Source organism: Eriocheir sinensis, chromosome 15 (assembly GCF_024679095.1).
Source record: "Eriocheir sinensis breed Jianghai 21 chromosome 15, ASM2467909v1, whole genome shotgun sequence".
Lineage (NCBI taxonomy): Eukaryota > Metazoa > Arthropoda > Malacostraca > Decapoda > Varunidae > Eriocheir > Eriocheir sinensis.
Window position 1 is genome coordinate 15,958,654 of NC_066523.1, and position 27,950 is coordinate 15,986,603.

The following is a 27,950-nucleotide window of genomic DNA, read 5'->3' on the forward strand; positions in this document are numbered from 1 at the left end:
AGGTGGCATCATCGTAGCCCACCTCAGAAAACAGTGAGTAGTTCTTATATTTCTCACACCTAGAGGCAGTTTAGCAAATTTGTAGGTGATCGTCATTTTAAACCGCATAGAAAAGTAATCAAGTTGTAAAACATATACCTTGAAGGTGGAATTATGACACCATATACGTATTGTTCATATTACATAAAGACACTTCATCGTTATTATATCAACTAGCACACCATCACCCATCACCAGCTAGGGCCCCAACGACACCGCCTTGCCTTCGGTCATCCATCAGCTCCACCACTAAGATAAGGAATTCTTCTAAATCTAAGGTATCATTATCATCGGCCTGCATCATTTACCTGCAAGACATAGATAGGCCTCTCCCAAGCGCCTGTCCTGTGCCTCTATTCCAACTTCGATGTAAACTTTCCGCAAACTTAGTCTATTAATTTCATCACATTTCTCTTTCCCAGTAACTGTTCAAATGTATCATTATCATCGACCTGCATCATTTGCCTGCAAGGTATAAGCCTCTCCCAAGCCTTTTCATACGTGTCGATCTGATCTGTCCTGTGCCACTATATAGTAACCAATTTCGACGTTCCGTTAACTTTTTAATTTCACCACATTTCTCTTACCCAGTAGCTGTTTAGCATATCTGTGAGAGATTGTGCAGCATGTTGATTACGTATGCAAAGAAAAAAAACATTAAACCCGTGCTCCCGCCAGGGCTCGAACCTGGGACCTTCTGCGTGTAAAGCAGACGTGATAACCACTACACTACGAGAGCTTAGAAGTATAGAGCGATTTAATGTTATATTGATATATACATTTAATATCAATGGCCGTAGTAGGGAAATTGTATTTTTGCTTTATTTTGTCAAACTATAGGCATTACTCTAGTGTATGTAACGTATGCCTGATAAGTTTGTACCTCTTAGAAATCTGGCAACTCGGAAGTTACCAACTCTCATATATACGTTAAATATCAATGCATAGCTGTAGGGAAGCTGCATTTTTTGCTTTATTTTGCTAGGTAGAGTATAAGCATTACTTTAGTGTATGTAATGTATTCCTGATAAGTTTGCACCTCTTAGAAATCTGGCAACTTGAAGTCTCTCTCTCTCTCTCTCTCTCTCTCTCTCTCTCTCTAGGAAACTGTTAAACATTACACGCCAAAGTAGGAAAAAATTACGACGTACAATGAACCACAAGCAGAGGGAGGCGCCCCTGTTCTTTTCTTTCTTTATTTTTACATCTAACATATTGCAATTGAATACATATATGTCGCCTGCTTGAAAAATGAAAACCCTCTCGTACGTAGAAGTTGTTGCATGGGTTTTTCATGGACTGTTTTTTAATGCCAGGGATAATTTTACCTGTATCTTGAAGTGAAAAATGACCCATGAAAACCCGGTTAATCATTTCTGGGGCCTTGGAAAATAGTTTTAATGGGAGACTTACACGTTTCAGAACATGGAGGGCCGGGAGCATGCGTGGTGAGGGGGTCCATTACGTCACTATTCTCCTTCAGTGACGTCACATGGAGGAGCATTGATTGTGTGGCACCTCACCAGCAGTGTCATGGCCCCTTGCATGCTGAACTAAACCGCCAGACAGCTCCCTCGCCACTCAGACACCGCCCATCCACGCCACCTGTGACCCTGGAGCTCCAGCAGGTAATTATGCACACCTGAGCACTGAAGGCCAGGTGTAAAAGTCATCAGTTAGTCATCACTGGCCAACTATAATAACTCTGCTTCTTCCCACAGTGACAGATCTTAGGTTCCCCCGAGGTCTTATCGTGTCCCTTTCTTCTCCCGCTTCTCCCTTTTCATGTTCTTTTGTGTTCTCTTTGTCATGTGTTTTTTTGTGTTTGTGTCTCTATGTTTTGTCCGTGAAAAGTCATTAGTCATCATTGGTCACCTGCTTCCTCCCACGGTGACAGTCTCAAGGCTCGCCGTGGTCTTGATGTATGTGTCTGTGTGTGTGTGTGTGTTTCCGTGTTCTTTTATTTCTGTATCCGTGGTCGTGTATTTTTCGTGCCCGTGTTACTCTTTATCCTTGAAAAAGTATCTCATTCGGCGTCCGTCATCAGTGGTCACCTTCCTCCCTCCCTCGGTGACAGGTCTGAAGGCTCACCAAGGCTCTCATGTGTCCGTATCTCCGTGTTCTTCTCCGTCTGTGTCCGTGGTCGTGTTTTTCTGTGCCCGTGAAAATATTCTCATCCAGCCCACAGTAGTAAGCTCCCCCCGTGACAGCTGGCTCACAGAGGGGGTTACTTGAGTTAGCTTTGTACTTTTCTTCATTTTCTGCAGCTTTACCCACTCTGCTGATATGTACCTGAAATTTTCTGTTGTTGAGGGTCCCTGAAAATATGCGGCGAAGCATTATCCATAGCTGTGTCACTATCCACTCAGTTAAGGTGGGGTCCATTATATAATTCATAAATTACATTGTGAAAGGTTACCATCCTTAGCAAGGATTGTTTACTATGGTAATACTTTCTAAGAAGTCCGCCTCCCCCTCCGCCACTCCAGCCCCCCCTACCCCCCAAGACAAGCCTGGGGAACCGGGGTTTGGGGGGGAAGCCAAAATCACTGAAAAATGGTCTTCCAAAATTTCCCTAGAAAAATCCCTAAATGAAGGAAAACTCCCTAGTCTCGAAAGTAAGGAAAGTCCTAACTTTATAACCTAACAGCCCCCCTCACCCCCCTGCTAACCAAGAGGGGGCTGCACCCCCCTCTGGACCCCCTCACATGTATGATGCGCCGGAAAATCGTGTTTTTCTTTTTGGTGGGGAGCATATTTAAACTAATTCAACCGAACTTTACGACCTTGGCTCAGGAGGTTAGTTTACCTTTTAAAGGTAATAGGTTACTGTCTAGACATTGCATTATTTGGTCAGGCTTGTCTAGTGAATGGTCAGGGCTGCACAATGACCTGATGTAGGTGTTTTCTATTTGTTTTACTCCCAAGGAAAGGCAGATTTTATCTCCTGTGGCCCCGAATATCTAGGTGTTGAAAATTTGGCTTAAATACCTATGCAATGTTGCAATTGTATCCATTCTCAATGTCCTTCTGTAACCTAATCCCACCAGATACAGTAACCTGACCCCACCAAGCAAGCTAGCCCAATGCCAATAAGCAATGTAGCCTAACTCTACCATATGCTAGTTCAAGGTTAGTTATTGTCATACATGAATATGACACCTGATTTAGATAATCACATTGTTAACCAGCTCCCCACATAACAAAAGCTAACTTTGTAAAGGCCCTGAACTTGTATTTAAGCCAGTTGGTGATAATCTTGCAAGTGTGGACTGCAGAACTGAGTTGTAGCTGAGTGAAAATGGAGGACCTTGTAATTGCAGTATCATTATGACCAATTAAGTATCAAATTATGAAAGAGCTTGACTAATCTTGTCTTCACTTGCCTAATTCACCATATTCTTATCGGCGTCCTATGATGCCGATCAACAGATTGTCCATCTTCTTGTTGTTTTCTTCAAGTTGTTTTCCTGGCTTACCCATGCATTGTAGACATGACATTGTATAATAACATTTGTTAGCCCTAATGAACCCTACAACATGGCATCATAAACAAAGTCAGCGTTTTTTTTTTTTTTTTTTTTTTTTTTTTAACGTCTTGGCCTGTGGCGCCGGTAGGCCTTCGTAGTAGGGGCTGATGGTCGGCCCCAGCCCGTTGTGGCACAGGCAAGTGTTTATAGTGGCGCCATCTTTACTTTTCATCATTTTCAATTTTAGACCCCTAGTTGCATATAAATTGTTGGGGGGGGTGTTGGAGGGTCATGCGACGCCGATCTAGCACGGTTTTTGTGCTATTAACACTTGTTTTAGTAACTGACAGTTCTTAAATTATTTGGTGGTGTTAGGCTAGGTTAACAGGTAAAACCAATCTGTTTTATTAGGTAAGTTAATGCTATAATTGCTGGGAATAAGTTATTTTGAAAATTTTGGAGAGTGACCCAGTGGCATTTGAAAATTTGTTTGGCATAAGGGTAATTGCTATGCAGATGCTTCTGTTATTGGTAATGATTATCTCATTCACCTGTCTGCACAGCAAGGAAACTGATCAGAAGCAAGCCATCCTGTATATGGTAGCTCCTGAGAACTAGTTATTCACCATTTCCCTTCTCCTTACATAAAGCTATCTTACCTCAACTTGAAATTCTATATAATTTGTTCTATTCATCCATTACACAATTTATAAACCGGTTATTGCTTATCCTCTTAAGCTTGAATTTATCTTACCTGCACTGGTACAGATCTTAACTAAATATATTATCAAGTCACTGATTTGGGTCTTATTCCTACCTTACTGCCCCCATGGGGCAGTAATAATATGCCTCTAAATAACACTATGGTGTCCCATTTCTAGGTGCTAGTACATTACTAATTCAATGTGCTATATTGATAATTTGTTTGTGATGTCATTTGATGCCTCATCTTGGAGATGGCATTGGTATTGCTGATTGCATAGCCTTCATTATTTCATTCTTGTGCCCCTACAGTTATTTTATTCCTCATCTCAAAGGTGACATTGGTATTGCTCATTGTTCAGCCTCCATTAATACATTCTTGTTCCCCCACAGGTTACCCAGGCACAATGGGGTCTCTGTTTCGTAGTGAGGGCATGGCCCTCTGCCAGCTCTTCCTGCAGAGTGAGTCGGCCTACACCTGTGTCTCTGAGCTGGGTGAACTTGGACTAGTACAGTTTAGAGATGTAAGTTTTGTTATATTTGTCACATGTAATTTGTCATCCTTATATTTTCATGGCTATTATTTCACCGGTATATAAAAAATAATTCAAGTTGCAATTGATTATTTTAACTAATTGTCAGGCTTCCACACTGCATATGTTTGTTCTTGAACAGATACTCTGAATGAAAATAATAAAAGTTGGTGAATAAAATATGCATTCTTTTTTTTCAGCTCAATCCAGATGTCAATGCCTTCCAACGAAAGTTTGTGAATGAAGTCCGCCGTTGTGATGAGATGGAAAGAAAACTCAGGTACCTGGAACGGGAGATCCGCAGGGATGGCATTCCAGTTTTGGATACCGGGGAGAATCCTGAGGCCCCCATGCCCCGGGAGATGATTGACTTGGAGGTCAGTATGGTCCACCATCTTTACAATTATTGAAACAATTGAAATATAATTTTCATTAGCTTTGCATTGTATTGATAGGGATCTATGATACTGTTTAGTGCTCTAACCTGTGATGAGAAAGAGTAGTGTGCAAAGTTCTTACCATATGTGACACTTTCTGTACTATGCCTAGCTGTCAATATGATAAATACTTTCCCAGGTAAAGTTTGAAAAACTAGAAAATGAACTGAAAGAAGTGAATAGCAATGCAGAGACCCTGAAAAGGAACTACCTGGAGCTGACAGAGTTGAAGCACATTCTCAAGAAGACTCAGGTCTTCTTCGATGAGGTATGAGGATCTGTACTTGTACTATACTGGCTTTAGGCTGTGGTGGTTCTGCTCAGGCGCTTTCAGCTTTTTATATTGTGTGTGCATTCGTGCGTGCGTGCGTGTGCACACGTTTGTGTGTTTGTGTGTGTGTGTGTGTGTGTGTGTGTGTGTGTGTGTGTGTGTGTGTAATTCACTATGGTCTGATCTTTTGCTATGTTTGCAATTCTTACCAGTATCTTCCTCAAATATATATATATATATATATATATATATATATATATATATATATATATATATATATATATATATATATATATATATATATATATATATATATATATATATATATATATATATATATATATATATATATATATATATATATATATATATATATATATATATATATATATATATATATATATATATATATATATATATATATATATATATATATATATATATATATATATATATATATATATATATATATATATATATATATATATATATATATATATATATATATATATATATATATATATATATATATATATATATATATATATATATATATATATATATATATATATATATATATATATATATATATATATATATATATATATATATATATATATATATATATATATATATATATATATATATATATATATATATATATATCATCGTCATCATTATCTCATCAATGCCTGCTCCTAGGAGCTCCCACCAGGGGATGGCCATGATAGAAGAGTTTCCATCTCTCTCTATTCAGACACTCCTTCCTTGCCTGCTCAAAGTTTTTCACTGATCTTTCCTCCCTCTCCCTAACATATTCCTGTACCCTATCTCTCCATTTCACCGGAGGTCGTCCTCTAATATTCCCTCCCTCTATCTCACTCACATACACCCTCCTGGTCATCATACTCTCCTCCATTCAGTCCATGTGATCAAACTACTTTAAAGTCTGTCGCTACACTTCTACCACTCCACACTTCTTCCCTTCACCCACGTGACCCATTCCAAAACGCTCATACACTCTTTCACCCATCCATTCTACTCACACCACATGCACTCCTCAAATAACTCATTTCCACTGCCTGCACTCTAGACCTCTGACTTTCATTATAGTTGCTTATGTGAGGGTTGGTACTATTACTATATATATATATATATATATATATATATATATATATATATATATATATATATATATATATATATATATATATATATATATATATATATATTATTTTAACTATTTGTGTGTGTGTGTGTGTTTGCAATTTTTTTCTTCTTCATTGGGTGCCATCTCAAGTATGGAGGGACCCTTGATGACCTGGTTATATCTAGCTCATGTTACTCATTTATATTCCCATAAATATGTGTGCAAACTTGTCCTGTTTGAGGGGATATAACTATCCTTTTTATTGGGGGTGATGTGGTCTTATTGCATTTTCTGAAATGTTTTTGTGGGATATGGTGTTCGGGGTAAGGTTTAGAAATCAAGTTGAAAAGGCATTTCTGCTTTTAAAGAGCTGAAGAAATAGTTTACATGTTAAAAAAATGTGATTTGTGAATAACAAATTTGTGCAAAACTTGGTGACTTGTAAGCTCAGTAAATTTATTTTTCAATAACTTAGAAATGCACAAAATTCTATTTCCCTCCATCTCACCATCTGTATGTATTATCTGTATGTCTATCTATATCTCATGCTGTATACCTCCATGAACTTATATTACATGATATGAATGCAGCCATGTTATTGGTATTTCATAGTGTTCACACTAGTGTCGTGGGCTATTCTTTCATTGTGGCATTTATTTTTTCATTTTGTATTTATATGATCCAGAACCCATGGTTTAACTAGCTCTATTAAAGTGATCAGAAACTGTTAGTAAGTGTGTAGTAAATAATTTGCCAGTATCTGCACAAAGATTAATGATTGGTGCATTATTAGAGATTGCTGAACATGCATGCTTCTTTTAAAGTTGTATACCTTTGTGTGTTGTGACAACTGTGGGTTAATATATATCTCTGGGTTTGAGTGTGAAGCGTGAGCATGTTTTGTACATTGCTTGGTTGATTTAAGGAAACATGCTTATTTGCCATAACATTATTAATATTCACAAATTAAATGTTTTAGAAACTGCACTTTTCTACAGTGCCCTTATAATACATTGCACTTACTCTGATTTTGTGCATTTACTTGCATTTATTTACCAAGGTTACTCCTTGGCACTGGCTTCTTAAAAGATATGTGTGTATTCATACAGCTTATTTTTCATAACAAACATAATGTTTCACTGACTTCCCCCAACCACCACCACTGCAGGCTATGTATCCCCCCAACCTTCCTTACGACCAAGATGTGTTTTTTGACGACGAACAAGTCAATCTGCTGACCGACACATCACTTCACCAGCTCAAGCATATTGGGTAACTAGCGTAGTGGTGATGCACATTCCTGGCAGGACTTGTCATCTATATTTTGACACAAGTCATAGCCATGTTGCAAGAGATTTTGAAGCAGTATACATATTTTTCAGTTCTTTATGTATTTGTTTGTGTGTAGTCTCCTTCAAGTCAAGGTGAGAATTACTTGTTTTCTCATTTTAAGGCCACATTATGTGATTAATCATTCTCTTGGTGTGTACTGATATAGAAATTTCTCAAGACAGAAATGAGAAAGTAATTGTTATTGGCTGATTATTTTATTACCTTACTTGCTTCACTGCCTTTAATCATTTAGCAGCAATCCTTTATAATTATTAAGGAGATTTTTTTGTGGCAGTTGTCTTTATGTAGTTATGTGGCCTTAAAATACAAGACATTCAACCAACTCGCATGATAACAAGGTAAGTTAAGACTGTGCTGCTGAAGTTAGAGAGCAGTGTGGAGTCCTTGCACTTTTTTTTTTTAAGTTATTGCAATTTTCTCTTACAATAACGGTAAAATATTTACCTGCATTGCACAAGATTTTACTTCCCCTACCTCCCTTTTGAATCATAGAGCTTCGACAAGGGTAGAATTTTACTTGATATGGAATGCATGGGCTTTTCTGAGTTTATACTACTTTTAAATAGAAAAAAAATGATGAAGCAACTGCTTTAGAATATTTTAAACATTTCTTTTTTACTCAAGAATGCCAACAATTTTTTTTTCATGAGACATTGGTTGAAGCACAGTAGAAAATATTTTATTTTGTATCAGAATGCACTTTGTATACCTCTGGATAATGCCATTTTAAGGCTGTCTTAGCATATCAGTAGACTTTCAGCTTTTATAGCAGAGACACTTAATTTCCAGATGCCCCTGAATGAGATTTACCGTGACTATGAGTGCTGCCTTATTGATGAGAGGTAGCACTTTGATCTTAACCCTTTCCATCCGTGACTCAGACGTCAGCGTCACAGTATGGAAAGGTTCAAGAGGAAACCTTTCAATCCTCCTCTAAATTCCTCTTAATCCTCTTCCATTTCCTCTTGAGAGATCTAGAAGAGGATTAAGAGGAAATGGAAGAGGATTAAAAGGTTTAGAAGAGGACTAAAAGTGATGCCGACGGATGTCGGCGGCGGCGTCCGTCGGCGGCGCCGGAGTGAAGGGGTTAAAAGGACTGACACTTACAATATAGGGTATGTTCACACATATATCAGAAATCATATATAGTTTCTGGAATTATAAAGTGGTGATTATGATCTCTTAATGCTCTTGACATTCAGGCAAATTGTTGCACGATCTTGAAGACGTCACAAAGCTCTGGTGATGGTAGTGGCATTGTTACATTCCCCACCAGTCTGTGCCACACACTTATCTTTTCTGCTTTTATTTGCTTTATTGCTACTTTTTGTGGAAGGAAGGTAACTGCTTCATGGAATAATTTTCAATGATTATGATGTTGAAAACCTAGCAATCATAGTTTACAAATATCAAACTATAAGGAACTGAAGCACTTATGACATGATTAAGGTCAAACGGCTATTGAATATAAGCTATTTAATTGTTGAGGGCTATATCTCTTACATTTTCAGGAGGTGGTTCTGGTAGACATTCTCAAGTTGTGCTGACAAGGGCAGAATATTTAAAGTGATTCCTTTGCCACACAGTGTCATATGTGAAATAAGCCACAATTAAAGTTGGAGTTAATGAATATTATGATGCTAGTTGAAAATAATTAGCCCGAACCATCTAAGTACAACTAGTTCAGAACCCTGCATTTACCACCTAAATATTACACTGGGTTACAGGTTTTTCAACTGATTTAGAACAGATTTGCACCGCTGAATCCGAAAATGACACCCGTTTCTCTCGATCAGGTCAGTTTTTTGTGCTAAGTCGATTTTTAAAAAATCCGATCTTATAACTAAATCGATTACATTTTTGTAACATTTTTGGTTGATTTTTGATCATATTTCTCATCGGAAATAGGTTTTTTAGAAAAAATAATAATTTTCCAACAATTCATTAATTAAATGTTACAAAAATTGATTAGTGTACATTGAATAGTAGACTTTGATAAAGGTAAGTACAAGTAAATTGGATATTAGGTCATCATTGTTCAAAATTCAGGGCATGAACTTCCATTTCTTCGAACCCCTGGAATGCTCAGCGCCGTCGGAGTCAGCAGTAGGGATGTCTCTTCAGAGTCCAACAGATAATGACTGTATCCCAGCATCCCTGATACCTGGTCTCCATCTCTTTCATGTCCTGATGGAATCTCTCCCCAGATTCTCAGGAAACCAATCCATATGTGAGAATAAGTAATGCATTTTGATGCTCATGTTGCATCTGAGGTTTCTGAAAGCAGTCAGCATATTGGTGACAAGTTCTTCATAGTTCCTGGCCTTCTTGTTGCCAATAAAGCTCTTCACGAAAAGAACAAAAGCCTTCCACGCTTCCAGTTCCACTTTGTTCGTTGAGTTCTCAAATTTGGGATCTCTGATGAGCTGACGAGTTGAGGACCATCAAAGATGCCAGCTTTCAACTTCTCCATGGTCAATCCTGGAAAAGCATGGCACAAGTAAGTGAAGCAGCCACCATCCATGTTCAGAGCTTTGGTGAACTGTTTGATCAAGCAGAGCTTGATGTGCTGCGGTGGGAATAGTATCCTGTCTCTGTCCACCAGAAGGTTGTTTATGACATTCCATGCTCTGCAAGGCACCAATTCCTCCCGTACAGGCCAGTCCTTTTTCCTGCAATGCTGAGCTTTGTCCATACTATCCCACATGCACAGAACCTGGACTCTTGTCCCAACAAAAAGTTGACCATCTTCAGGTCAACCCAAATCAACCACTCATGCTGATCATAACGAATTTTCTCCAGCACATACTTCACCGCTTCATACTTCTTCAGTGAGTCAAGTGAGCAAGGGGTACAGAGGCAAACTGGTTGCCACTGTGCAGTAGAACACATTTCAGCGATCGCTTGCTGCTGTCAGTGAACAGTCTTCAATTTTCGGGTTGCTAATGTGGCACTCCAAGCTTGTGCAGAAACTGCACAATATCTGTACAGTACACCAAGTCCTTCTCTTCAGAGAAAAAACGGAGGTAATCTTGATGTCTGCTGTGGTAGAAGGTGATGCGAGCACTGTCAAAGAGGAATTTTCTTTCCTTCAATCTGGATGCCAACAGTTCGGCAGAGGACTTTGACAAGCCGAGATCACGAACTAGATCATTTAGCTCCTTTTGGGAATAAGGATGTGGAGCATCATCGTCAAGAACCACTTCTTCTTCATTTTATTCAACACTGGAGGAATCTTTGTCACTAATGTCAGGAAATACTCCAAAGACAGGTACTGGAATTTCATCACAATGAGCTACAGGACGATGTGCTGATTCAAGATCAGGACTCTTGAGGCTGCTCCGGTTCTTTCTGTTGATCCCAGTTAAATCAATAGTGCAGAAGTAGCGGTCATTGCCATGGTTTGTCCGCTCCCTCCAAACCATGGGAAATCCAAACTTAAGACGACTCTTCTTGCCCTTGGTTCAGCGACACAGATACTCGGTGCATGTCTTGCATACCATATGTTGCACCCAAGCTTTATCCTGGTCACCAAGTTTCATACCAAAATAAGCATGGTAAGCATGCTTTATGAAACTTGTGACTGGATTCCTGTAAGGAACAATGGTGTATTCGCCTCAGATGTAGCAGAATACATCTGGCTTATTTTTGCAAGATCTTCTGGCCAAATCCACATCATTCACCTTCAAAAGAAAAATACCATTTAGTCAAAAATTGGCACATGTAAACTCTTCAGAATTCGTTTATTTAAAGAAATAAGAAAGAATTTTGCCTCATATAAATGGAAAATACCCGAATGTGTAAAAAAAAAACGTAAAAAAACATAATGTGGCGATAATGAAAAAAGTTGACCTGATTGAGCAAAAAAAATGTGATTTTTGGATTCAGCACATCAAAATTGTCCTTAACTAAAAAAAAACTTAGACAATAAATTTGTTGTTGGCCAGTGTTATGACCTACAACCAACTTCCTCAAAAATATCATCATCATCATCCACACACACACACACACACACATATTACAATTGAATAATGTAGAGAGATATGTGAAGTTTCTATGTTTTTGCATTCAGTGATGAAATATAACAATGTTTGTTAAAAAGGTTAAAGATATTATAATTAAAAATATTTTCAACAGTCAGTCTGTAAAATCTAATGATTGTTCCTTGCAGCTCAAACAATTTGCCTTGCTTCTAGACTTAACAAGTCAGGTATGAGGAAAACTACTTAGGTGCATTGCTTCTACATTCCGTAATGGGAGATGCTTTGCTTGTTTAGCAAGGCAATATATTTTGGCAGGGGGGGAATCATCCTCATATTCTCTGAGACCTCACATTTCAATCAGAATTTATTTAACCTCAGAGCATGGGGTTAGGGATATTAAACCAATAGACTAGTGTGAGAAAAGATAGACTGGGAAGGTCAGTCAGTTAGCAAAAGCTTCAGCAGCATTATTAGGAAGAGGCTGAGCTGCAACCTGCTGGGAACTTTGTAAGTATTTCTAATATTTATAGTTGAGAGAAGTAATTGTGCCAACGAACTTGTGAATAATCACGAATTCAACTTCAACTTTTGTGCGAGTTTCTTTCTCTTCCCTTGTGGAACTTGGAAGTTTCTTATCTGTAGTGGTAGCACAATCACGTAGAAAAAATAATTGTTTAAATGATATTGTTGTTGGTGGATTGGTACTTGCAAGGAAGTGTTTATTTTTTTAATGTGTGCATGCTTATCTTCTCATCATCTCATTTCATGATGTTCGGAGGCCTTTAGTGTAATACTATATGTATATTACATTCTTTTAGCATTCTTTCAGGAAATGCAATAAGTGGGGATATAAGAAAATAACTAGTACAACAGGACAAGTTTGCACTAGGTACTGAAAACAAATTATTCTTAAAAGCCCATGATGTTTTCTTGTGAAGTTTTGTGTATTCCATAATTTAACAATTGTCTTTTCAACTTTTGCTCTTCCTCTACCCTTGTCGGATACCTCTGTGAAAACTATTGGGTTCCCAATTCCCTTTGTCCCTTGACCATCAAATGATGATTAACTGTTCATTGTTCAGCGAGAGGGTTCACTGGAGTCTGGTGGACAAACGAGTCTTACTCAGAACCTCCTCCCTGAAGACTCAAAGGGACCCATTCAGCTCGGGTATGTATGTTTGTGTTTGCTTCAGTTGGTAGTCTTGCTTTCTTATATTTTAAGGAAAGGGAAAAAAATTCTTACATCATTGAATCATACCATGTTCATGAACACCTTTACTGGCCTGTGTAAAGGCTACTCTTTTCAATTAATTATTTCCATATGGGGCCTCCCATTTCTTCAGATGAAATATTTAGCTTGTGGCTTTTGTTTTTCTATCAAATCTAGTTTTGTATGTTTAGTATTTATGTTTATTATTTGCATGCTATTATTATTGTTATTATTATTATTATTATTATTATTATTATTATTATTATTATTATTATTATTATTATTATTATTATTTTATTGAACAAAAAAAAATTTTTCCACAAAAAATGGCTCTTTATGCTATGAACTCATTCATTCTAAGGATACATGTTGCCTAATTATTCTGCTTTTGCCATTACCTGTCTTGAAATCTTGCAATGTTAAAAATATGCCCAGCACTGCCTTCAAAAGATTTATGATCTCCTCCATTACCTTAGGTTTGTTGCTGGTGTCATCCTTCGTGAGAGAATTCCTGCCTTCGAACGCATGCTGTGGCGGGCATGCAGAGGAAATGTTTTCCTTAGACAAGCTGAAATTCCAGAACCACTTGAAGACCCCGCCACTGTACGTGTTTATCTTGCAGCTCAACTGCTATGTTGCTTATAAGCATCAGTCTGTAGTCATCCTCATCAGGGAAAAATTTTAGTGGGGAGTCAAAAAGAATTCAGACAAAAAAAGGAGCCCAAAGTAGGAAAAAACATATCAGGGAAGAAAAAATTAGATGCTTAACATTATTTTTAGCCTTTGTAGCCTTATGAATATTATTGCAGAAGATTCATCAAGGGCCTTAGACTTGCAAATCAACAAACTAATATGTTTCTCATCTATAAGGTAATAAGAATGTTCATTAACCGTATGGTACTCATTACTAAATAATAGGCACCTTTGTGGACAACCTCCCTCTTTTAGAAAATAGCCTTTACATAACTAACAGTTGCCTTGGAAATCCTTTGTTTGCAACACTAATATGGTCATCTGTATGTATGTGCTTTTCTATTTACACATCAGTTTACCATTTCCAGGGTGAACAAGTGTACAAGTCCGTGTTCATCATATTCTTCCAAGGAGACCACTTGAAGATGAGAGTAAAGAAAATCTGTGAAGGCTTCCGTGCCACAATGTACCCTTGCCCTGAGGCCCCAGCAGACAGAAGAGAGATGGCTATGGGAGTAAAAACACGTCTGGATGACCTGAACACTGTAAGTAAAATTATTAAAGATTATGAAGTAGAGAGACAGATTTACATGCTATTGCACCCAGATAAAAAGAAAAAAAATGTATTTTACATAATTACTATCTTGTAGCATTGCTAGTACCATGCAAGGTGTACAAAGCCTAAGAAGAATAGTCTTGAGCATACAAGAATCATTCCTTGTTCCTTGTACATTCATTCATGTTCATTATGTTATCACTAAATTTCACTGGCCCACCAAGAGCAGAGTTGATCCAGAGTCACTGCCATTGAATGATGATCAAATCTATTTTTCTCCATCAATATATTGCCATGAAATGTACTGGACACATTTTCTTGCCTGCCAGGTGCTGAGTCAGACGCAGGACCATCGTCACCGCGTGCTGGTCTCTGCTGCACGTAACATTCGTGCTTGGATGATGAAGGTGTGGAAGATAAAGAGCATATACCACACACTCAACATGTTCAACTTGGATGTGATACAGAATGGCTTGATCGCAGAGTGCTGGATCCCCGTCGCCAATCTAGAGGACGTTCAGCTGGCTCTGAGGCGTGGCACGGTCAGTAGTGGTGTTGCTCTCTGTCCACTGATACACCCATGTTGAGTTGTTTTATGATCCAGACTTTGATTCGATAATTATCAGTAAAAAGTGGAAAAAAATTGATATGGTGGAGTGTGTCAAAGTAAAATATATGGAAAACAAAAGTTAAAAGGGAAATGGGGGAGAAAAGAGTAAGACATGCAAAATATAAAAGACCTCTTCTATTTACAAGGATCCATTTTAGATCACTGATTTGTTGTATGGGTGTCATTGTGTGGTTTTCAAACAATGCAAATGGCGACCAGGCTGGTGTTGCAAGAAATATCTCCTCATACATACTGATTATGTACAGCTTCTGAGATCATAATTAGCATATTATTCTCACCATCACTCATAGGTTATGACAGACAACTAGGCAAGACACAATTCACGTGGTTCTGGTGACACGCAGAATGCAGCTGTTTGTTGTATGGGTGTGGTTGTGTGGTTTTCAAACAATGCAAATGGTGGCTGGGCTGGTGTTGCGCGAAATAACTCCTCGTACAAGATTCATGATGTACAGTTTCTGATATCATATTTACCCCATTATTCTCACTAATATTAATAATTAATAATAAACACATGATATTTTTTTCCAATATGATTTTTTATGTAGCTTGTACTGCTCGAATTGGCAACAGTGCTCCTTAGTCATACAAAACAATGCAAATGGGGGCTGGATCATGTCGGCGCCCAACGGAAAAACGGGATAACAACAAGGAATGGGCGATCCTCCACTGATTTCATTGTTGTGTAGTAGTTATTTGATCGCCCTGTATTCTATGGTAGCATATTATAAGACAGCTATGGACTACGAAGGATCATAAACAATAATAAAGTAAGTTTGCAGTTGTTATTGGACAAGACGAAAAAAACTTAAAACACCCCAAAGAAGAAAAAAATCAATAAAAATTTGTACCTTCGGCATATAATGCACAGGGCTAAACTTTCAGGCATTTTTTATGTGAAAAAGGCGTGCGTTATACACCGCCAAATACGGTATTTTATAATATAGGGTTTATCACTACATTCAAAGAAAGAACAATATATTTGTGCAGTTATATATATACTGAGTCATTACATAGAACTCATTTGACTCTTTTAATGTCTTCAATTGTATCAAAATGTTCCAGCAGGGCTGCTTAATATATCGTTATAAGGTAAAAACTTCCACTCTATTGAATTTATTTCCTTTCTCAATATCAAATTTTGTGTATCTATAACAAAATCACTCCTAAACATCCCTTCCCTTCGAATAATATTATGTATTATTTGAACGAAAGTCATTGCAAACTGTCTCAACACTTCATTGCGCGACTGTACATCAGAAATTCCAAAATAAAAAGGAGATGTAGTTATGGAGTGGATACTGGGGATATGTAATCTAGCATGGAAACAGATTGAAGTGCCAAAAATTTTGAGAAGAGCCATCATTTTACTGCTCTACAAAGGAAAAGGGTAAAGGGATGATTGTAAGAGCCATAGGGAAATATTCTTCCTCAGTGTGTCGGGAAAGGTATATAAAAAGGAAAGTTTCACACATATGCTATAGCTTCATGTGGTTTGGTGATTATTTCCATCCCATTGGCTCCTGAGCCTGTGGGTGATAACCCACTACCCCAGGACATAGGGCAAGTGCAACATCCAAGTTACCTCAATATACCTTCCCCAGGTATCCATTTATAGGCCAACCAGAAAGGGAGGCTGATCAGCTGGATGGGCTGCACACCAACTTCCCAGGCTAGGATTCAAACCCAAGCCTGCAGATTAGTACCTAGTTGTGCTAACCAAAACACCACTCTAGCACTTACCTTAAAATCATGGCCCCTAAGAGAGCAGGCCAGTCATCTATTATTAATTGTTAATGTAAAAGTTCCATACATCATTAGTGATACTTTTATTTTCATCAATACACCTGCTAATACAGCTGTTTCTGTCGGCCATGCGGAAGTGTTTCCTTTCACTTCATGTGCAGTAGTATTATGTACAAGTGCTGCAGAGTGCATTATGTTTTTTATTTACTTTTTGTGTAATATGATGCACATATTCCTTTTGTGGACAATCATTATGCTAAGAAAACTGTTTATTTGTACATTACATTTATCAGTTCAGTGTTTTAAATTCTATTGTAGTCATAAATGAGTATCCTGGAGCATTTTCAAGGAAGGCATCATGAATACACAGATTTTTAATATGTGCAGGGTTTTTTGTCACATTCTGCACATATATTAAGGTCCCACTGTAATTACATATAATTTAAATTCCATGTGACATATAAAAGTAACAGGGATGCGATTTTCTAAATAATTTATCCTTAGTAAGTCTAACCCCCTGAATTTACGACTGGAATTAAAGCTGATATTGTAACTTTCAGGAGAAAAGTGGGAGTCTGCCAGCCATCCTCAACAGGCTCAGCACACAAGAGGCTCCCCCAACCTTTCACCGCACCAATAAGTTTACTAAGGCCTTTCAGGCATTAATTGATTCCTATGGAGTTGCTACTTATAGGGAAATTAACCCAGGTTTGTTTGAAAAAGGTTTTAATCCATTCTCTCTGTAATTACAAATAATTTAAATTCCATGTGACAATAATAATAATTGCTCTTTAAAAATAATATGAAATTTGCATAACAGTTTCTGTAAGCCCTATATTATTTCTTAACTCTATTGTACCCTTGTTTACTGAGTGTAGTGGTAAATATTAATGCTGCTGCATGTTTTCACTTTTAATTACTACATATATTCTTTTTACTGGTTGCTTTGTTTCACATAAAATACTTTTATGAATTTTACTACTTAGATTTCATCCTTTGAGTCAGGATTGCCACTGCCATAGGCAAATATATTTTCTAGATTGTCACATGCTTTAGAAATTATCTGACTGTTAATCTTGAAGCATATTGGAGAATCACTATGAAATTTCACAAAATCTGCTGTAGCTTTAGTATTTTTCCTCCCCAGCCCCATACACAATCATCACGTTCCCCTTCCTGTTTGCCATAATGTTTGGTGACCTTGGCCATGGCATGATCATGGCACTGTTTGGGGCTTGGATGGTGTGGCGGGAGAAGCCCCTGTCAGCAAAGAAGACAGATAATGAGGTTTGACATAATTTGTTTTTCATATTGGTTATGCATAGGACAGAGTAAAGTGTTGGTCTATATAAAAGGATGAGTAAAGTAACCAATTTCAGAACTCATTGGGTAGGGATGAAATGAGTTATGTATGTGCTGTGTGGCTGATTCAATAGAAAGATGATGGAATAAAAATTTTGAGTAGTTTTGCGTTACTATTGGGAAATTTGTAAATGGAAGAATAGGTTCAAAAAACACCCATTCATGAAAACAGAAGAATCCTTAGAACTAATGATGAAAGCTAGTTAGGAGGTGAGAAAAAATAATAATAATGCCAAAAACAATTACTTTTTCATTGTATGTCTTAATTTTCTTTTATAGATTTGGAACATATTCTTTGGTGGCCGCTACATCATCTTCCTCATGGGTCTGTTCTCCATGTACACAGGACTCATTTATAATGATGTGTTTTCCAAGTCCCTGAATATCTTTGGGTCATCATGGCATGCCAATAACTACACGTTAGTATTGCTCCATCTGTTGTTATAGTCAGCCTTAGACTCTGAAAAGTTCACCTTACAGTTGAACTTGATACAATACTTTTTTTAATTTTTCTTTATTATTAATCTTAATGAAAACTAAGTCTTTACTATTGTTTATCCTTAATTCATAAAGTGTTATATCAGACCTGTCCTTGATTCTGTTCCATGGTTACTTGTTTACTTATGACTTCTCTCCTTGCTGTCCTCAGTGCATCAACTCTCCAGTCAAACAAGGAGCTCACTCTGGACCCAGGTAACACCAAGCAGTATGACCAGACCCCATACCCCTTTGGCTTGGACCCAATGTGGCAAATTTCAAACAACAAGATCAATTTCAACAACTCGTACAAAATGAAAATCTCAATAATCTTTGGCATCGTCCACATGATGTTTGGAGTTATACTCAGTGTCTGGAATCATAGGTAAGGATCCACAGTAAGAATATGCAAATCTTATGGCATATGTCTGTTAATACAAATCCTACTCTAACCCATTGCTTTTGATGCATTTGTGGGCATACAGAGAGAAAATTCGATGATTGGTTAGCAAATATTTGTATAGATTAGAATTGCATCTGATATCTGAATTCAGCGATCCACAGATGCAGATATGTATGTGGATATTATGCTTCCATATTTTGTGGATGCAGATGCTTATATGGACAGCAGTTTCTGAAAATACCACATGCCAATGTGAATGCCTACCCCTAAAACCAGCTCCTCTATGCTGCACCTAGTGCATGATTACTCAATCTCAAATGTCACATGACTTGCATCAGCTCCCTACATCACTTGATTGTGGAGTGACAATTAGTGCTCAATGATGCCAGTTCTTCATTTCCAGCCTTTTTTTGTATTTCCATCACATCATCTTTATATGTGGTACGAATGCAGATATTTATCAAAGGGAAGATGCGGATGTAAATACTTATTGTAAATGTGGATACGGATGCAAATTTTAAAAAAATGGTTTTCTGTACATGTAGATGCAGTTATCTGATACATCTATTGCATTGTTATTCCAAAATTTGCTACCATTTGTTATGAGCAAGATATGAATTTTTTACCCTAAAATACCTTAAAATTAAGTAATGACTAATTGCCACATGTTACCAGTTACGTTTGATATTTAGATATATAAGTTTTATCCATCCTTATTTATTCATTTCTTCTATTTCAGGTTCTTCAACAGACCAATGAACATCTACTGTGAGTTCATTCCTCAGCTGCTGTTCTTGTTTTGCTTGTTTGTATACCTGGTGCTGCTAGTTTTCCACAAATGGGTGTGGTATGGTGCTGGAGGAGACCCAGCCTCATCCCCCAGCTGTGCTCCCTCAATCCTTATAACCTTCATCAACATGGTAAGTGTTAGGAGCCGATGAGACAGCATGATGAAGTCATGTATGATGATTTGAAGTACACACTTGAAGAAAAATATCAGTTTTCACCAACCCCATATGTTCCTGTCATAAATGCCATTAAACTAAACATCATCATCATCATTTCGTTTAATGTCCGTTTTCACTCTTCCTGAGCGGTTGGATGCTGTATGGCTCTCCTCCATTCTACTCTGTCTTCTGCCCAATGCTCATCCAATCCCATCAATGCCAAGTCTTACTGTATACACCTTCTCCACGTTTTCTGAGGTCTACCAACTGGTCTCCTTCCTTCTACCTCCAAACTCCCAACGCTGTATCCTCCCCTGCTCTCTTTACATGTCCAAACCATCGCAGTCTTTCCCTTCTGAGCACTGTTTCCAGGTCCTCTACTCTTCCTTACCGAAACACAGGTTTCTGAGGCTACTGACAGCAATCTCTACTCTGTTCCCTCCTACTATCTCTATCCTAAATTTCAATCCAAAGCTGGATGTTGCGCCTACGTTAGCGACATCACTTGCTCTCGTGCCCACGACCTTGACTCTTCTGAATTTTCCACCATCTGGTTAAGACTTCACTGTCATTCTATTACTAAATACATCTGTGCTGTTTATCTCTCACCTAACTCTACCAACTATGTAAAATTCTCTGACTATTTGAATTCTAAAGTGGAGCACATCTTGACCCACTCTCCCTTCGCTGAAATCTCCATCCTAGGAGATTTCAATGTTCACCACCAGCTTTGGCTTTCATCCTCTTTCACTGACCATCCTGGTGAACAAGCCTACAACTTTGCTATCCTCAACGACCTAGAGCAGTTGGTCCAGCACCCTACACGTATTCCCGACCGTCTTGGAGATCAGCCCAACATTCTAGACCTCTTCCTTACCTCAAACCCTTCTGCTTATTCTGTCAAACTGTTCTCTCCGTTGGGCTCCTCCGATCACAATCTTATTTCTGCATCCTGTCCTATCGCTCCTGTACACCCTCTGGACCCACCGAGGAGGCGATGCTTCTGGCATTTTGCTTCAGCTCAGTGGGACGACCTGAGGATGTACTTTCCATTCCGTGGAATGATTATTGCTTCCAGGATAGAGACCCTCTGTGTGTGCTCAGCGCATCACAGAGGTGATTGTCTCTGGAATGGAGGCATACATTCCTCGTTCTTTCTCTACTCCTCACGCTAAAAAGCCTTGGTTTAATCACGCTTGTTCTTGTGCTGTTAATGATAGAGAGGTAGCTAACAAAAGGTACCAGAGCCTTCAAACTAATGCTAATTATGAACTTTACATTTCTGCCCGAAATAAATCTATTCTCCAACTAACCAAAAATTCTTTCATTAATAGAAAATGCCAAAACCTTGCTTTCTCTAACTCTTCCCGTGACTTCTGGCATCTAGCCAAAAACATCTCCTCCAACTTCACTTCTTCATCTTTCCCTCCACTCCTCAGTCCTGACGGCAACACTGCCGTCTCATCTATCTCTAAGGCTGAACTCTTCTCTCAAACTTTTTCTAAAAACTCCACTCTGGACGATTCTGGGCATATTCCTCCTACTCATCCCCCCTCTGACTCCTTTATGCCTGTTATAAAGATTCTTCAAAATGATGTTTTCTATGCCCTCTCTGGCCTCAATCCTCAGAAGGCTTATGGACCTGATGGAGTGCCTCCTATTGTCCTTAAAAACTGTGCCTCTGTGCTGTCACCCTGCCTGGTCAAACTCTTTCGCCTCTGCCTGTCAACATCTACCTTTCCTTTTTGCTGGAAGTATGCCTTCATACAGCCTGTACCTAAGAAGGGTGACTTTCTTGTCTATCTAAAGCTTTTGAATCAATCCTTAACCGGAAGATTCAAAAGCATTTTTCCACTTCTGACCTTCTATCTGATCGCCAGTATGGGTTCCATGAGAAGGCGTTCTACTGGTGATCTCCTAGCCTTCTTAACTGACTCTTGGTCATCCTCTCTTACCCGTTTCGTGAATCTTTTGCTATTGTGCTGGACATATCAAAAGCTTTTGATAGGGTCTGGCACAAATCTTTGCTTTCTAAACTACCCTCCTACGGTTTCTATCCTTCTCTCTGTACCTTTATCTCCAGTTTCCTTTCTGACCGTTCTATTTCTGCCGTGGTAGACGGTCACTGTTCTTCCTCTAAATCTATTAACAGTGGTGTCCCACAGGGTTCTGTCCTATCTCCCACTCTTTTTCTGTTGTTCATTGATGATCTTCTTTCCAAAACAAACTGTCCTTTCCATTCCCTCGCGATGATTCCACTCTGCATTATTCAACTTCTTTTAATAGAAGACCCACCCTTCAGGAACTTAACGACTCAAGGCTGGAGGCTGCAGAACGCTTAGCCTCAGACCTTACTATTATTTCCGATTGGGGCAAGAAGAACCTGGTGTCCTTCAACGCCTCAAAAACGCAGTTTCTCCACCGATCCACTCAACACAATCTTCCAAACAACTATCCCCTATTCTTTGACAACACCCAGCTATCACCTTCCTCAACACTAAACATCCTCGGTCTATCCTTAACTCAAAATCTCAACTGGAAACTTCATATCTCATCTCTTACTAAATCAGCTTCCTCGAGGCTGGGCGTTCTGTATCGTCTCCGCCAGTTCTTCTCCCCCGCACAGTTGCCATCCATATACAGGGGCCTTGTCCGCCCTCCACCAACACAGCTCTGCTGGACAGAGTGGAGTCTAAGGCTCTTCGTCTCATCAGCTCTCCTCCTCCTACTGATAGTCTTCTACCTCTTAAATTCCGTCGCCATGTTACCTCTCTTTCTATGTTCTATCGATATTTCCACGCTGACTGCTCTTCTGAACTTGCTAACTGCATGCCTCCCCCCCTCCCGCGGCCCCGCTGCACTCGACTTTCTACTCATGCTCATCCCTATACTGTCCAAACCCCTTATGCAAGAGTTAACCAGCATCTTCACTCTTTCATCCCTCACGCTGGTAAACTCTGGAACAATCTTCCTTCATCTGTATTTCCTCCTGCCTACGACTTGAACTCTTTCAAGAGGAGGGTATCAGGACACCTCTCCTCCCGAAACTGACCTATCTTTCGGCCACCTCTTTGGATTCTTTTAGGAGCAGCAAGTAGCGGGCTTTTTTTTATTAATGTTTACTTTTTTTGTGCCCTTGAACTGTCTCCTTTGCTGTAAAAAAAAAAAAAAAAAAAATCTGTTAGCTACATCTGCACTGGACACCCTGTCTTGCCATCTGATCCCCGCCATATACCTCAGCATTCTGCGATCACTTGCTCTCAATACCTCCATTAATTTTCAAGTTAGAGCCCATGTTTCTGCTCCATACAACATCACTGATCTAATACACGCTTGGTACACCCCTGCTCTGCTCTTTAAAGGGATGCTACGATTCACAAGTAAACTAGCCTCCTCCTTCCACATTAACTATGCTGCCGCCACTCTCGCTCTCACTGTCCTCTCCACTCCCACCTCACAGTCCAGAACTTCTCCCAAATAACAGAAATGTTCTACCTCATTCAGCTTTCCTCCAGTCACCTCTAGTTCATCCCTCTCAGTTTCTTGTCCTTGCTGTCTCCTTACACAAGCTGGGCATGTAAAATTCTTCACTCCTCTTACATTTCTGAGGCCTGAGCATCTATGGTGGCACCACTGCCTGCAACATGTACACAAGACTGAATTTACGCCTACTCCCTTCCCACAGCATCCACATGGATATTTTCCTGATTTAATCTTTTCTCTTGCTTCTTTTCCAGTCATAATGTACTTTGTTTTTTCCATTTTAATTTTCAAACCTCTCTCCTCCATTCCTTCCTTCCATTTATTAAACTTTTCTTTCACTTCTTCTGCTGTCTCTGCATTTACTACCAAGTCCTCTGCAAACAGCAGCTCCCATGGTGCCTCTCCTCTTGCTTCCTTTGTTGTCTCCTCCATTACTGTTATAAACAAGAGCAGGCTAAGGGCAGATACCTGGTGAACCCCCCCTCCAATTTTGAACTCATCTGTTGTTCCTACCACTGTTTTCATTCTCAATTATGTACCTTCATATAGTCCCATCACCGATTCAACCAATCTTTCTGGTATTCTTTTCCTTCTCAATGCCCATCTTATAATTTCCCTTTGTACTCTGTCAAATGCTTTCTCTAAATCTACAAAAACATGATACAATCTCCTTCTCTTCTCCATAAACCTTTCCTGAAGCTCCCTCATAGTATATATTGGTTCAGTTGTTGATCTCCCAGGGCAAAAGCCAAACTGACATTTATCAATTCTTATTATCCTTCTCAGCCTCTTCTCCAGGACTTTTTCATATACCTTCATTAGGGTGTCCCAGGCTTGTATCAGTAGTACATCAAATTAATGATAGCAAGTCTAGCACATGTTGCTCTGGTTCCTTGTCAAATGAAAGTGATTCCACCAAATTTTCATGAAAATTGGGCAATACATAATGGTCACGCAAAACAAACGTTTTGATTGTTCCTCTAAGATTCGACCCAAATTTCCATCAATATATCAACAATTACGTCACAAGACAACGGAATTTTTAGCAGTAATGTAACTGATGCATGAGCCTCTGATTTCCTGCAGAAAACAAAGAGCTTCTTCTCTTCTTCCTACTCCAACACCTTCTTGAGTTCCGCCTTCGTTTTTTTCGGGACAGCTTTCATGTGGAGGCGGGCAAGCTTCAAGAGGAACTGGGTTTGCCATTCGTCCTTCGTCTGGTTGCCAAAGAAGTGTTAAATGAGGGCTGCGAGGTCGTTCGTGACCCTCAGAACACCAGCCCGCTTCTTCGCGCACTTGAAACACGAATCTGTGTTCCATGTTTCAGGACTCAGCTCAAGGAAGGTCAGTTGCTGGCCTCCTAGGAGACTTTTGAAGAGCTGCATCGATTGCACTGAGAAGAAGGCAGAAAGCTGCCTGTTGAGATTGATTGGTGTCTTCGACTCGGGGCGCTGTGGATTCTTAGTCGTCGAAGGACGCTTCATCCCCTCTACCATCTCTGCCTTCTGCTCCGGGCTGATGCGGTCATCAAAGATGGCCAGTCCAATCAGGTCCTCAGAAAGGTACCAGAGATGGCGCCGCATCGCACATGCCACGACCAACGCAACCCCATTGTCGCAGATCCTCTTCACGTCAGTGATGAAGTCCAGGTCGTTCTTGGCTGCGTAGTATGGAAACATTGCCTCATTCCAGTATTTCGCGTAGACCATGGTCACAAAGAACGCAACCCGATGAATCCTTGCCAATCCCGCCTGCTCATCTCCAGCTGGTCACGAAAGAGCATGATCTTCATGGTGTAGATGGCCTTGGCCATCCATCTGGCCATGTGGTAAGCACTAGGAGCACAGAAGGATGTAGGGACTCCACCTCCAAGGTAAGCCACGCTGAGCAGGATGATCTCTTTGTAGTCTTCGCGTGGATGATTCCCACAGTCAAGCAGACGTTTCAAGTGACCAACCATCTCAAGGCGGTGAGCTTCTTTGTCGGATGACAGAGCGGTCAGTATCAGGGGCTGTGGTCAGCTCTGGTCAGTGAAAGGCCAACGATTCTGGAGCCTCTTGAAAAGGAAGATGTCAGGGCCAGATGATGGACCCATGCAAGCCTCAAAGACATCCTTCAGAACAACTTCCAGGATTTGTTGGCAGCATGCCAACCACACCAGGGGCTTCTCCAGTGCACGTTCAATCCTGATACACGCTCCTTGAACCATCCCTGTGTTGGCCACTGTCGTGTTGAATGCCATTCCAATGATGTTGCCCTCCAAGCTGCTTTCCCGCACCAGCTTCAGGACGGTTTCCACAACAGCTTGTCCTGTCCCGTTTGCAAACACAGGAACACCCAGAAGTTCCTCCGTATCCTCCCCGGACACCAAGATGGCCACCCTCTCCTCCAATGACCTTCCGTCCACTAGACTGGGTAACAACTTGCCGTCCCAATGCAGGACCAAAGGGACTTCAGGCTTGAAGGAGAGAGACATGGCAATCTCTTCACGATTCTTGACTCTGGCCTGGTGGAGCGATGAATGGGACACAGTGATATGTTCGATGTCACGGCTGAGGTTCATTGCAGCAGCAGTGTAGGAGGATGTCGCAGCACGGATGGATAGATTGTCACGCTCCCAAGCAAGGGTCAGCTCCTTGGTGAGCTTGTTTTCTTGAGGAGGTCGACGGCGTGGAGATTTAGCTGATGTCGGAGCTTTAAAGTCATCCTCGGTGTCTTTGTTGGCCGATGAGGATGAAGTAGAAGACTCCCAAGCCACGTCACGATCAAGAGTGGATGACGAAGCAGCCGCGTCCTTCTTCATCTCCTCCATCCTTTGTCTCTTATGTTGCTTCTCCCCAGTCACTCGCTTCAGTTTCTCATCCACGCCAGCCATCGAGCAGCTCTGCCGGTCCTCCCTCTGAGCCTCCAAGAACACTTAGTCTCTTTGGGGACCTTCACTTCCATTACCTTGGAATGCGCGATGTCGAACATGTCTTCGAGGCTGTCTCTGAAGATGCATCTCTTCATTTCTTCCGTCTTTGTCTTCCGTGACTTGGATTTCTCCAAGGCGCCGTTCTCCTTGTACAGCTCAAGGATCTTCTTCACCCACGACACATCCGACGTCGGAATGTTCACACGTCGCCACACTTCCAAGACCTTCTCAGCGGTAGAAGCTGCTGCAGCAAGAAGAACCTCCTTCTGGATCTTGTGGTGGAACAAAAACACCTGGAGAACCTTGCCTCTCGACGGAAGACGATTCCCCAGGAATGACGATGTTGGGGACTTCTCCAGTAGCCATGCAATGTCCTTAGATCGTGTTTTACACCCCATCACATTAGACCTGGGAACAGAAAAGAGACCAGACTACAGTTTTTTTATAGTTTGTTCTGACTTTTTTGAAGTAGCACAAGCACCCCTGCACAGCCTCACCCTCTGACGCTGAGCAAAAAAATAAACAAAATACACAACCAGTAAAAGACGAGAGAGGAAGCTGAAAATTTTCCTGTATGAACTTGTCACAACAGGAAACGGGGGCAACATGTGCTGGAGTGTGTCCAATTCACTTCGGTTTCTTGGGACACCCTAACCTTCATGCCATGCTCCAGTAACCTTATCCCCCCATAGTTACCACATTTCAAAGCATCTCCTTTCCCTTTAAAAATGGGTATAGTGTAGCTTCCTTTCCAATCATTTGGCATCTCTCCCTTTTTTAATACATCGTTTAACACTTGTCAATTCCACCACTCCTTCCTTTCCTGTTGCTTTTATTAAATCTACTGTTGGCCCTGTAGGTCCTGCTGCTTTACCATTTTTCATTTCCTTTAGTGCTTCTTTTACTTCCTCTTCCATAATTTTTTCTTGTGGGCCTTCTACTTTTTCAGTTTCATTTATCATACATTCATTTTCCTCATTTAACAGTTCACTGAAATATTTACTTCATTTTTCCAATATCTTTTCTTTTTCCACCATGATGTTCCCTCCTTCATCTTTTACAAACTTTGCCCCAACTACATCTGCTCTCTTTTTTCATTTCTTTCACAATTTTAAACATCTCATTTTTTTTAAATTTCTCCATTCTCTCTCCCTCACCCACTCTTCTGTTGCTTTCTTCTTTGCTTTTGCTACCTCTTTTCTTGCCTTTTTCTTCTTTTCTTTAAACATCTCTCTTATCTTCCTCCTCCCTTGTCTTCAGCCATTTCTTGTATGCCTCCTTCTTTTCCTTGATGGCCTGCTGCACTGTTCCATTCCACCACCATGTCTCTCTTTCCTTTCTTCTAATTCCTTTTGTTTCACCACACACTTCTCTCCCTGCTTTCATGATATTTTTTTTCAATTGTTCCCATCCTCCATTATTTTCCTCATTTTCCCTTTTCACTCTTTGTTGAAACTCTTCTGATTTCCTTCTCCCTCAGCTTCCATATTTTTATTTTTATTTATTTCTGCTATTAAACTGCTATAAAAACTCATTTATCATTGTTCACTAGCCACTTATGCCACCTTTTCATTTCTCTCCTCAGCTTTT

At 39.8% G+C, this 27,950-nt stretch overlaps 1 protein-coding gene and 1 non-coding gene across 3 annotated transcripts in view; one reads left to right on the forward strand and one right to left on the reverse strand.

Moving 5' to 3' along the window:
• Window positions 1-705: 705 nt before the first annotated feature.
• Window positions 706-778, reverse strand: Trnav-uac (transfer RNA valine (anticodon UAC)). Its single transcript has one exon. It is a non-coding gene; the product is annotated as a tRNA-Val (tRNA).
• Window positions 779-1,507: 729 nt separating this feature from the next.
• LOC126998957 (V-type proton ATPase 116 kDa subunit a 1-like) overlaps window positions 1,508-27,950 on the forward strand; it is a 31,908-nt gene continuing 5,465 nt past the window's right edge. The window contains exons 1-13 of one of the 2 annotated variants that reach the window (XM_050861248.1): window positions 1,508-1,667; window positions 4,605-4,735; window positions 4,945-5,121; window positions 5,321-5,449; window positions 7,771-7,874; window positions 13,625-13,751; window positions 14,210-14,386; window positions 14,727-14,939; window positions 17,335-17,482; window positions 17,922-18,061; window positions 18,416-18,555; window positions 18,786-18,998; window positions 19,756-19,936. In XM_050861248.1, coding sequence (XP_050717205.1) covers window positions 4,619-4,735; window positions 4,945-5,121; window positions 5,321-5,449; window positions 7,771-7,874; window positions 13,625-13,751; window positions 14,210-14,386; window positions 14,727-14,939; window positions 17,335-17,482; window positions 17,922-18,061; window positions 18,416-18,555; window positions 18,786-18,998; window positions 19,756-19,936 — 1,866 coding nt within the window. In that variant the 5' untranslated portion in view covers window positions 1,508-1,667; window positions 4,605-4,618. Of the gene's footprint in view, window positions 1,668-4,604; window positions 4,736-4,944; window positions 5,122-5,320; window positions 5,450-7,770; window positions 7,875-13,020; window positions 13,107-13,624; window positions 13,752-14,209; window positions 14,387-14,726; window positions 14,940-17,334; window positions 17,483-17,921; window positions 18,062-18,415; window positions 18,556-18,785; window positions 18,999-19,755; window positions 19,937-27,950 lie in introns of both variants that reach the window. The other variant, XM_050861249.1, reaches the window with a different exon arrangement.